General features: G+C 41.1%; 1 protein-coding gene across 1 annotated transcript; it reads right to left on the bottom strand.

Moving 5' to 3' along the window:
* Positions 1 to 1368: 1368 nt before the first annotated feature.
* On the bottom strand, positions 1369 to 13013 carry CEP57L1 (centrosomal protein 57kDa-like 1; the record flags this gene model as incomplete). Its single annotated transcript, XM_010194157.1, has 9 exons — positions 1369 to 1590; positions 3722 to 3866; positions 5476 to 5705; positions 5814 to 5891; positions 6634 to 6732; positions 11218 to 11295; positions 11586 to 11690; positions 12121 to 12242; positions 12834 to 13013. Coding segments are annotated over 9 exons (1259 nt in total), but the record flags the coding sequence as incomplete, so codon positions are not given.
* Between the last annotated feature and the right edge of the window lie 67 nt (positions 13014 to 13080).

The following is a 13080-nucleotide window of genomic DNA, read 5'->3' as shown; positions in this document are numbered from 1 at the left end:
TGAATATCAGCTGAACAAGCTGGTCTCCTACAGCCCTAATAAAGATGTTTAGGGCATACAAACTCTCCTCCTCACTCCTAAAAGATCTCACACAACTCCTGTCTCAAATAGTAACAGTTTATTCTAAATTCAAATTAATTGTTCAAAAATTGTCCCTAATTCTTTGTCTTGAAGGGTGCGAGCAAAACCTACTGATCTAAGGACCCAACTCTCCATCAGGACCACACATCATTACTAGCTGTTATTCAAAACCCTTGACAACAGAGCAAGCCTCCAATTTTTATCATTACCTGCACAGGGGCTTGAGAACACCACTGCATTCTCTTTATACCAGAGATCTTCAGCAGAACCTCACTGATATCTCCCAAGGAAGCTGGTTTTTTATGACATATGCAAACACCCAGGAAAATCAGTATCAGTCAGTAACCTCAGGACAAGAATTTACTGCAACTAAATAACCAGTGTCAATTCAAAGTCACTGTCATGTCTTTTACCATACATAAAGTCATAGTGGGTGGTTGGAAAAGAGCTGACTCAGCATTAGCATAAAGACCCATCTTGCATTTGTATGAGTATGGAAAACTGCTGTACGCATGAAAACTGTACAACTCTGCTAGAAGAGCTCACAAATTCCACAAGATGTCCTGGAACAGAGATCAAGGCCTCCTCTGTAACAGTTTAATTATTTTATACTGTGGTAGAAGCAGATTTTGTTGATGAGAAGGCAAGCACCCAGGCTTTCGGAAGCAGTCCCTCTCCTGCATTTACCAAGAACACTCTCATGTTGTCATGGTTTAACCAAGTCATGAGTTGTGCTTCCAATCCCTAGCTATCCCTAATACTAAGACTGTCAATAAAGCTTATAGAGTAATAATATTAATAATAATGAAAATGTATATAAATAAGAGACCACACATCATCTTCTGCCTCAGTTGCAATGATCTGAATCTTCAGTTATTAGAGAAACGGAAAACTACTGTTTTTATTTGAACAGAAGCACTAGTCCAAGTCGCTCTGGAAATGCAAGCTGTAAGCTTAACAGCAGGGGAAACAGGGCACCAAAGATCACATACTACATACACTTAAAGAGTGTAAAAAAAGGTATCAAATTTTATTTGACAAGTTAAACAAGTAAGCATTTCATTTATCCATTAAAACACTTTATTACAAGTCAGTGTACCTGAATTATAGCTACTCTGCATGAAAGTTAATTCTGAGGTGAACAACCTGACCTACTAGTGAGTAGGCAGTTCAGAATGCATATCTATGCTAGATCTATTTTATTTTTAAAAGGTATTTTGTGAAATTAAAAATTTACTAGCTGTCAGACAACTTCAAAAACTTTTAACACAGTGATTTTCAGAACTACTATTCCCACATGATATCATCTTTTTTCAGTGTTGACTGCAGTTTCTGCACATTTTTTAGCAGCTGAAGAGAGCTTCTGCTTTTCTGCCCAGGACAAGATTTAGACATACTTTCCCTTACAGTAACTGTAATCTTCTTTGCTTCCTTCTGGTCACCACGCTTTAGTTTGACATGAGCTGTCCCTTGCTTCAATTTCTGAATTTTTCTCTTTAATCTCTGCACCTAGGAAGAAAGATTACTAATTAGAATGTTACATACTCAGAAGGCCTACAGCTGTAGAGCTTACTGGGCTTCTACCAAACTCCAAACTAAAGATACCTAAGGGACATAAAAAAAAAAAAGTTCAAACTTACTAATCTTGCACACAGTTGTCACACTAACAGAAAGCACTACAGAAAACTGAATTCATCCACACAGAAAGCATCACAGAAAACTGACCTTACCCATACTCAGAACCCCATCAATCTCTAAGGTAAAAAAGCATGCTTGAGAGAGATGGAGTATCATCTGTTTCCTATTTATATTTACAATGGTCTTTTTTCCATTTCAGATTATACTACCCTAACAAAAAACCCCCAACAACCCTATAAAATATACACTGTTTATTATCAGTTACTGTATCTAAACAGTTTCCTTTGAAGCCTCATAAAAAACTGGAAAACAGAATAAATAGGGTTGATTGCTAAGGAATGTCTTTTTAAATGTCAAATAATGAATCTTGACTTGCAGTTGGTATGAAAAGGTCACTCCCAGAGAAAATATTAGGCTGGAAGCATTCCATATGCCAATTTAGGCTTTAAGACAATTTCTAAATATAATTAACTTTAATGGCATTCTAGAACATATTATTAACTGTGAAACACAGAGATGACTACAGCATTTTTAGTGTGATAGGTTCCAAAAGCAGAAATATGCACCAGAAATATTAAGATTGGTCTGTACAAAATACAAACAGAAATGTCTGTGTGCAAACACACCAGAAAAAATTACATAGGTCAAGGGTTACAGGAGTAGTCTATATTGATAACCAGAGCACGATGGACAGAAATCAAGCAGACAAACATGAAAAATGTGCTGTTTACATCATGACCCTAAGGCGTGTGCTCTGATAAGGCTGTACCATAGCACAGAGACTTGCCAGCAGATCTGCATCCTGATAATAGGCAAGCATGACAACAAGGTTGCATCACTACATATGTGCTGCTACTCTTCTCATCATCCCAAAATGAAGGCAGCTTGTAGCCCTGAAGATATGCAAAAGGAAGAAACAAAGATGCAGCTGTTGTCCACAGTCTCAGGTCCCTGGAGGATTTAGTTAGCAAGATTCTGAGGCAAGGAATATCACCCTAATTGTTGGCTCCTCAAGAATGTAAGACATTTATCCAAAAAACAACTGACATTGCCAAGTGAGGCAATGAGGACTTAACAGTGACTGTCCTTTGTCCATATTCCTAACACGCAACCCTGACAAGACTACTTTGATATAAGCACCTTTGTGCTTGCAGTTACAGGGACAAGAAAGGGTTTGAGTGAGTAAAATCTATCAGAGAATGAATGTGAATAGATAAATTAACCATCGCCTCCCCCTTTCAAAATGTCTTGCACTGATTTTTGTTTTGTTTCCTATGTAAGTGAAGTTCTTAGGTGAGTCTATTTATCCTGAAACATAAGATGGAAGAACAGAAAACTATCAGACAGAACTATGGTTGCGGTTTTTATCATACGTTCCAAACAAAATTGCTACAAAGGGGTTAATCTACAGATTCATCTACAGAAGAGTGATTTTTTTATGGACATGTATGAAAAGCTGTTATCTATGGCTCTAAAACAAATACTGACAGAGTGCGTACAGGTTAGTGGTCAAACAAAACTGAGAGGTTTGTCTGGTTATGACTTTGGAGAAGCTGTGCTCAACAGACTATTCTTCTAATAAAAAGCTTCAATATTTCAGTAATATAAAAGTCATTTAATCCAGTCTGTACAGGGGTTGTAACTTCTTTCTCATTCTCCAGAGGGACAGGACACAGAGGACAGAAATCTGAACAGTTTGTCTTAACGCAGTAAGCAGAAGCGACTGAGGAACCCAGCTCTGTATTGCAGAACTGCCAGAGCACGGTGTTTCCACACCAGCATAAACACCTAGCTGCCAGCTGCTGTAAGCACTTTTTCTTGATCTAAAGAAGGCATTGGAGGTATAAGAACATGGACCTAGCAGCTTAATTATAATCACCCATACTGGAACATCCTCGCTTAAGCATTCCAGGGACATTCTACTTAATGACAACAGGAGGCAGAGTTGTGGCAGCCTTCAACTAGAGTGCTACTAGCTAGAGAGTTTACATCTTATTCTTACAGCAGCCTGATGCTTTTTCAGCTTGAATATTTGTTCTCCTTTAATCTCCATTCGTTTCAGAAGGCAGTCCAGCTCCTGTTCTAGGTCTTCACAGTTTCTGGAGTCTTGAGTCTCCTGTATCTGCTTCAGAAGTTCTTGATACTCACTATGAAAGACAGGAATGGCACACTAACAGCTCATCATACAGGCTCTAGGATTTCTTCCAATAGTTTCAGTATATTGCAGGAGTTGTTAGCTGTTTCATCCAGAGTACAGCAATTTAGCATTATTTAGCCTTTCACACATTAATCTCGAATATATTCACACCAGAAAAGAAAAATTTTTTACAGTGGGTCTGATTTTCTCATTCCAAATTTGTAGCTGATGGGCATCTTATTCCTCCTCCTCACCACAGCCATAAGAACTACATGTGCAATAGTGTGCAAAATGAAAATCTGGAAAGTGAACAGCAGCTATGCAGCATGGTACTTTCACTTCCTGCTCAGTTTAGTGTGGACTTTGAAAGCTTAGTGTAATACAGATAAGTATTGTTTAAACTAGTACATTTAATTTATAGTTTTTCTGACAGATAATTAAAATTAAAATAGTCTACTCAAAAACACCTGCCCTGAAGTGTGCTGGCTAATCAAATTAACCAGCTTAAAATAAATTTTGTTGATCTATTCGATCCCTAGACAGCTGAACTAGTCAAAAGCAGAGAACCTCTCTTAGAAAAATAATTTCTTTACAAAGGTCATGGCTTCTCTTCTGACATCTGAGTAACTGCTGCTCCTTGACAGTTTAACTGAAGCAACTAGTTGTTGCTATAAAAAAGAAGCTTGTCCTTGAATTGCCATGAGTAAGCCAAAACCTTCTGAAGGAGAGATCGGTTGCCAGTTTAAATTTTGCCACATCAAGGATTTCAAACCAGCATCAACATCCTAACTGGTTTAACCAACAGATCCTCCTCTGTTCAAACCACAGGTCATCACATTGACATGTCTACTATGATCAGCTACACAGCTTTGGCCCACAGTCCAACAAGCTTGCCTTAATGGAAAGATGCCTAAGAATATAAGTTGTAATTCACATTTTATTGCACAGCTAGAAAGATACACACACTCCTACCTAATGTGTTAGTGTCTTCCACACCCTCCCCATTTTCTGGCAAGAGACCGTTGCTCTTTCACAACCCCCTTACAGGACTGGCAAGTTCTCCTGCTGCCAACAAGGAACAAGAACGAATGCCAGACTGTCTCAGCACAAAGACTCATCAGGTATGCACGTACGTAAAGAGTGAGGACAAAGTAATAGGCAGGACTGTCCCTGCCACAGCTGCACTAATCTATTCTACTACCCAGACTTACTGCATTCTGCAGGCCTACTCAGCATTAACATCACCTTTGCAGCTTTCTCCATTCCTGGTCTACTCTGTAGATCTCACAGTATGTTTAAAATTTCTAAAAAACACAGGCCTGAAAGATTTTCCATTTGCTGCAGCTGTTACTTCAGTAGCAGCTTGGTTAAGTACAGGATGTGGAAGCAGAAAAATCCAGCTGAAGATTATGTTGCTTGCTCACAAGATAGTTAAACACCAGGATAGAAATAATGTTTTTGAATTAGAAAAAATCCTACCAGTCAGGCCTGCTCAGGCCATTCTGTCAATAAGTGGACCTACACTTAAAACAGGCTGGGTTTGACTACAGCACACCTGCAGCTTCACAGGGCTACCACTGAAGTCACTTTTACTCATAACACCAGGGATGAGTACTCACAAGCTCATTTGGCCCAGCTCATCTTGTATGGCTAACAGAAGGTCCGAAAGACTTCTGGTGGCAGCAGGTGATGTGGAACAAGAGGACACAGCTTTTGAAAGTGCGCTGCATCCTGAAATCCCAGGCGCAGCTCCTCCTTGGCTTTGTGATGAGATACGTGGACTGCGATGCTTCATAATATGCAACACACTTTGTACGTTTGCACTAACAGAATGGCTGGAACTGACAGACTTAAAGCAGAATTATTAAGTGGTTTACAGAAGTGATTAACAGTTACAGTAAAGAGACTTATTCAAACTGTAGATACCAATTTAGTGAGAACATCTGGTTTCACTCACCTTCCCAGCCACAAAAGGTAGTTCACCAGCCTTTATATGTAATTGTGAAAGGTGCGTTTTCCTCATTGCAGGATTTCTCTGCCATAAGATAGACAGGAAAAGACAAGAAATTTCAATCTGTTGACCTAGTAGCACAATCTTTGACCTTTTTTTTTTTTTTAGTACCATTCAAATAAACAAGCAGTGAAATACATAATCTCAATTTCCCTCTGGATTAAAAAAAACCAATTAATTTCGCTCCTGTATGTGGAAGGAGTAGGACTTTCCAACAGCTGAGACAAGTGAATTTTATTCCAGATGCATTTAGCAGATAGTTAGACAAATAGGTTGACATTAAAGAAATTGAACATTGCTTACTTCAGTTTTCAAAATCACAGTTGCAAAATTTTGACTGACCTGTAACCTGTTACAAAATTAATTCTCTTGATTTCAGCAATTCCCCCAAAACACACCATTTTAAGATGCCTAATTAAAATTGCTTTGGATACTAATTGTTCCAGATAAACAGAAAGATAGCTAAGAGAGGACATGGGAGATGGCAGTAAGACTGTAACAGAAATTCTTGTCATGCTAGTAAGGGAAAGTTCTCCAGTGAGGTGCTACCAGCCCTAGTCCAGTTTTTATTACCAAAGGGAAAAACAACAACAATCACCACAACAAAACCCAGATGTATTCACAGCACTGTTCTTCACTTTGGAAATGGAGTAAAGTGCAGCAGACAAATAAATTGCCTCTTACATCAACGTTTTTCACAAATTCCTGTTTCTGTGCAGGTCAGACGCTATCAGCAACAGTATGCTAATAAAAACTTGCATGTTACCTTCTTAGTTTTTTTCTTCTTCCCATTTTCCTTTTTAGGTTCATTTTGAGGTGTTACTGAAGACATCAAAATTCTGTTTATCTCAAATCCTGTCTGAAGCTGCAGGAATAAGCAAACAAGAAAACAACCATTTAATGTAATAGTAGAACTATGAAATCACATGGTCTAATTAATTCTCACTTTCATGCATTGATGAGAACCATTTAAGGGCACTATCAACTACCCTGCTTGGAAGGTATAAACTACACTTAAAAACTGAATGCATTACTAGGATGGCAGGGTATCAGGCAGATCTTGCAGCTTCGTCTTACAAGTCATCATCTCCATATTTAGCTGCAGCAGCTGTATTTTTCCACTGTGCAACCAGCAACTGAGATAAGCCAATCCTGCTGCATGCAGGGGATCTGATCATAAAATCCAAAGAACACGAGCACTTGGAGTTTACAGTCTAGGGGCACAGAGAACTGACCCGTCTCTGACACATGGAGGTCAAACCTGCTGGACAGCCCTCAGATTGCTCTGCAGTTCAAAGTTTATATAAAGGTCCACAATAAACAGGATAATAGCCATTCCCAATTAAACACAGGACAAGGATTTTGGTTTGGCATGTGTAACAAGTTCTGGCTAAACAATGCTGGAGGGTCCACTGCAAAAGTGAGATTATTCTGGCTTTTCTGTCATCAAAAGGAAGTGAATCACCCCATACCCTGTGTTTCCCAACTCAGATCCAACAAGCCTAAATCAATGCTGCAGTGAACTAAGATGGTACTAATACTAGTTTAGGACTCAGCTTACTACAACTAAGTGCTTTCTTGAACAAATGTTTACACTGTTGCTGAAGTCAGACTATCTGCTCTGGGAAAGTCATTATGTTTCTCAGAAGATAAAAATCTCCATACTAGGCGTTCTGCTCCGCAGCAGCAAGCAGTTTAAGCAAGAAACCCAAAAACTTTTAAGTTTTCAACTGTGTCATTCTGCCAGGTTCTGGAGGTGGTCAGATACCTGGGCTAAAATCTATATGGTATTTCAGGCTTCCTGGATTGATGAAAGCTCATCATCCTTGGATAAGGTATGAAAACTGACAGCAGAGATGAATTAATTTATGCTGTCAGCTTCACTTATGGCTAGGTTCTTTCAGTATTATTGACCAATAGAGTCGGGGCTGTTCAGCCTGGAGAAGAGAAGGCTCTGGGGGGACCTTATTGCAGCCTTCCAGTTCCTGAAGGGGTCCTACAGGAAACCCGGGGAGGGATTTTTTACAAGGGCAGGTAGTGATAGAACGAGGGGGAATGGTTTTTAACTGGAAGAGGGTAGATTTAGACTAGATTTTAGGAAGAAATTATTTACTGTGAGAGTGGTGAGTCACTGGCACAGGTTGCCCAGGGAAGCTGTGGATGCCCCCTCCCTGCAAGTGTTCAAGGCCAGGTTGGACAGGGCTTTGGGCAACCTGGTCTGGTGGGAGGCATCCCTGCCCATGGTAGGGGTTGGACTGGATGAGCTTTAAGGTCACTTCCAACCAAACCCATTCTGTGATTCTATGATTCTGTTCTTCAGCTCTGCATGCCTCCAACCGTGCCACAAGGGAATGCCGCCACACCTGCTCTCTTTCTAAATGGCTGCTACTTCTCAGTGAAGTGAGGTTTGGAATATTACTACTTTGCCCCTTTAACAAAAGGTTTCTTTGATTTTGCTCTCTTTGGCAAATATTCCTTTCCCAGATGCATGGTGGCCCAACAAACTGACTATGGCTTCACAGAATAATGAATTATTTAAGCTCTCACTTAATGAACAATGTAACAGTATCACTGATTAAAGATTTTTCCAAGTATAGTCCAGTATATTAACTTTCAGCAGGTCTTAACAGAAAGAGGAAAACATAAACAGAATAACCAAACGTACTTGACAGATAAGGTTTCCTATATGACCACGTTCTCATTACTGTAAGTCAAGGTTATCTGATGTAGTTGCATATTCTCTAGAAATTCATTTTCTACCCAAATAACTCATAGCAGCTTTGAGGCTGATGAACTGTATCATAAATAGAAGGCCCCCCTTCAGCAGGGCCAACTTTGGTCTCTTCAAGGGCACTAGAAGGTAAAGGGGCCCAAGATAGTTGGTTTATACTCAAGGACCACTTCTTCCAAGCTCAAGATCAGAGCATTCCAACAGGTAGAAAATCAAGAAAGGGAGCCAGGAGACCCACATGGTTAAACAGGGAACTGCTGGGCAAACTCAAGTGGAAGAAGAGAGTCTATACATCATGGAAGGAGCGGACGGCCACTTGGGAGGAATATTAGACTGTTGTCAGAGGATGTAGGGAGGCAACTAGGAAAGCTAAGGCCTCCTTTGAATTAAACCTTGCAAGGGAGGTGAGGGACAACAGAAAGGGCTTCTTCAAATACATTGCAGACAAAACTAATGCTAGAGGCAATGTAGTCTCACTGCTGAATGAGGTGGGTGCCCTGGTGACAGAGGATACTGAGAAGGCAGAGTTACTGAATGCCTTCTTTGTCTCTGTCTACACTGCTGAGACTGTCCTCAGGAGCCCCTGACCCCTGAGGCCCCAGAGGAAGCCAGGATAAAGGAGGAGTTTGACTTGGCCAATGAAGACTGGGTAAAGGATCAGTTAAGCAATCTGGACATCCATAAATCCATGGGCCCTGATGGGATGCACCCATGGGTACTGAGGGTAATGCCTTCTTTGTCTCTGTCTACACTGCTGAGACTGTCCTCAGGAGCCCCTGACCCCTGAGGCCCCAGAGGAAGCCAGGATAAAGGAGGAGTTTGACTTGGCCAATGAAGACTGGGTAAAGGATCAGTTAAGCAATCTGGACATCCATAAATCCATGGGCCCTGATGGGATGCACCCATGGGTACTGAGGGTGCTGGTGGGAGTCATTGCTAGACCACCCTCCATCATCTTTGGTAAGTTGCAGGGAACAGGAGAGGTACCTGAGGACTGGAGGAAAGCAAATGTCACTCCAGTCTTCAAAAAGGGCAAGAAGGAGGACCTGGGTAACTACAGACCGGTCAGCCTCACCTCCATCCCTGGAAAGGTGATGGAACAACTTGTCCTTGGCACTGTCTCCAGACATATCAAGGATAAGAGGGTCATTAGAAGCAGTCAGTGTGGTTTTACCAAGGGGAAGTCATGTTTGACCAACCTGGTAGCCTTTTAGGAGGACATAACCAGGTGGATAGATAATGGTAGGGCAGTGGATGTGGTCTATCCTAATTTCAGTAAAGCATTTGACACCGTCTCCCACAGCATCCTCACAGCTAAACTGAGGAAGTGTGGTCTGGATGATTGGGTAGTGGGGTGGATTGTGAACTGGTTGAAGGGAAGAAGTCAGAGAGTTGTGAACAGAGTCCAACAGAGTCCAGTTGGAGGCCTGTATCTAGTGGGGTCCCCCAGGGGTCAGTACTGGGACCAGTACCATTCAATATATTCATCAACGACCTGGACGAGGGAACAGAGTGCACTGTCAGCAAGTTGGCTGACACTCCAGAAGGTTGTGCTACCATTCAGTGAGACCTGGACAGGCTGGAGAGTTGGGTGGGGAAAAATTTAATGAAATTCAACAAGGGAAAGTGTAGGGTCTTGCATCTGAGGAAGAACAACCCCATGTACCAGTATAAGTTGGGGACTGACCTGTTGAGTAGTACAGCAGAAAGGGACCTGGGGTTCCTGGTGGACAGCAGGATGACCATGAGCCAGCAACACGCCCTCGTGGCCAGGAAGGCCAATGGCATCCTGGGGTGTATCAGAAGGGGTGTGGTTAGTAGGTCAGAGAGGTTCTCCTCCCCCTCTACTCTGCCCTGGTGAGACCACATTTGGAATATTGTGTTCTGGGCCCCTCAGTTCAAGGAGGACAGGGAATTGCTTGAAAGAGTCCAGCGCAGAGCCACAAAGATGATGGAGGGAGTGGAGCATCTCCCTTCTGAGGAGCGGCTGAGGGAGCTGGGTCTCTTTAGCTTGGAGAAGAGGAGACTGAGGGGTGACCTCATTCATGTTTATAAATTTGTAAAGGGTGAGTGTCAGGAGGAAGGAGTCAGGCTCTTCTCAGTGATAGCCAATGATAGGACAAAGGGCAATGGGTGCAAGCTGGAACATAGGAGGTTCAATCTGAACATGAGGGAAAACTTTTTCACTGTGAGGGTGACAGAGCACTGGACCAGGCTGCCCAGAGAGGTTGTGGAGTCTCGTTCTCTGGAGACATTCAGAACCCGCCTGGATGCGTTCCTGTGTGACCTAGTCTAGGTGATCCTGCTCTGGCAGGGGGGTTGGACTGGATGATCTTCAGAGGTCCCTTCCAACTCCTAATATTCTGTGATTCTGTGAATCACGTAGAATCTTCCTTGATTAAGAAACACAACATATCTGGCAAGCTTTTTACTATGTAGTTTATAACTGGTCTAGATAGTATTCCAAGAGTTCTCCCTGGGTAATAAACATGTGGAGTTTAAATGTAATTTACAAAACAAAACAAAAAAACAAAACAAAAACAACACAAAACCAAGGCATTTTGGACACAGAGAGAATAGCTTCGGTAATAAAAATAAGATAAAATCTTTTCAGTTTACCTGAGCAGTTTTGTCTTGTATCAGCTTACGCTCATGCTCTTCTTTACAAAGCTTTGCTTCTAAGTGTTTGATCTTGTCCTGAATTTTAAGGCAAGAATGACTAGTCACACTTCACTTTGCCATGCTGAATCAGAAGCCTGAAGTAGTTTGCACTGTAATCTGGGATAAAACAGAACTGTAGGAATTTTTAAAGCCCAGACTGAAAAAAAGACTCATGCAAATGAAACCAAGGTGGCATTTGGTCATGTATGCTTCATGATCTTAGCTTTAACAGAGGAAACTGTTGCAAAACTTAGCACTACTAACAGTATGTCATACAAATTACATCAAACAAATGACTTTCAGATTGTCATTCCCTGTATTCTTACTTCTGCAATTCTTTGAGTGGGAGTAAGTTTATGACACACTTTTTCTAGCACTTCAAGCTTTTCAAGTTTTGTATGCAGTTTCAACCAGTTCTGATCTTCCTCTTTCTGAAGCTGGGCCTGGGAAAAAAGAAAACAAGAACGGACTTGGCAGCTGACTGAAATTATTTCAGACCCAAAAAGCAAACACAGTGCAGTAAAAGTGTTTAACTAGTTTAAATTTCATATTTTTAAAATTGCAAAGTGATGAAAAATACCAGGCAGACAAAGAAGACTCTAAGTTTCCAGCAGCCTTTTTGTCTACCAGATATGCAAGTATTAGCATGGTTTTGCTCATTAGGAGTTCCACCTAGGGAGTCTTTTCATACAACTCATTGTACAGTTGTCATCAGTCAGACAGACACTAAATTGCTTCCATTTGCTACCACCCTGAGCAGAGCTGAGGAAGAATGATGGCCTGAAAAAAAAGTTAAGATCTTACACATTTCTATACTTTTTAACTCTATCACTACTTTGTTAGTATACTAAAGGGCTTCACCTGCTGTTCCAAAACCATTTGCTTTTCTAGTTGCACACTGGAAACCATTTTCCTCATGTAAGCCAGCTGTTTCTCCAGCAGGGAGCAGCGAGATTGTGCTGCGTTTAACTGTGTCCTTACATCTACAGAGAGAAACAAAGACATTCAGTACAGCAACAGGAGCTACACATTCAGCCAGTCTCATCTCATTGAGGAATTCTCTGTCTTTAAAACATGCAAGAAAAGTTTTGTTAGTCTGAACAACCCATGTGGTTAAAATATATTTTATAAATAAGACATGAGAATCAAAATGTTTTTCCAGAGCTAGTCCCTAGTATGAATTCCAAAGGTGTGAGCACTGCAGTTACTTTGATTTGTATCAGCAGATATCTGACAAATCTGGTTTCTTCCCTTCTCCTCACTTTTCTCAAGTTAGCACTGTTACACATGTAAGAAGCTGCTTGTTTACTGTAGGAGCTAAACATACCACCTGAAATCTGTTTATTCTCTAAAATAGCTTTAGGAGTTGTGCAATACTTGGCTAATATATGTGAAAACAAGATCTCGACTTGATTCACAGTTATCAGGCTCCTGCCCGTCCCCAGTTCTGAAGAAAAAAAAAAAGGGGCGGTGGGGTGTGCATTAATTAGCAGTTTGTCAAAACAAACACACACTCCCTGAATTATGCTGTCCTGGAGTTGCTGCAGCTACACCTGATCATTGAAGAGAAATACCTTTCCTCGGCTGCATCAGTTCTTGATGTGCTATGTTCTTTTTGTAGGATTCATGCTCTAAGGCCTTCTTATACTGAGCAGCTGCTACGGAGAGGCTGCACAGATTATCTTCAGCCTGTGACTTCTCCAACTCCAGACGGTAGATCTTTTCTTGAAGAGTTTTCAGAGCAGCTGTCACAGCTAGCAAACAGTGCAACAGTTACACCTTAAGTAACAGTTCCCATATATATATATACATATATATATA

The sequence above is a fragment of the Mesitornis unicolor genome, unplaced genomic scaffold (assembly GCF_000695765.1).
Source record: "Mesitornis unicolor isolate BGI_N332 unplaced genomic scaffold, ASM69576v1 scaffold36301, whole genome shotgun sequence".
NCBI classification, from domain to species: domain Eukaryota; kingdom Metazoa; phylum Chordata; class Aves; order Mesitornithiformes; family Mesitornithidae; genus Mesitornis; species Mesitornis unicolor.
This window is presented reverse-complemented; position numbering and strand designations above follow the sequence as displayed.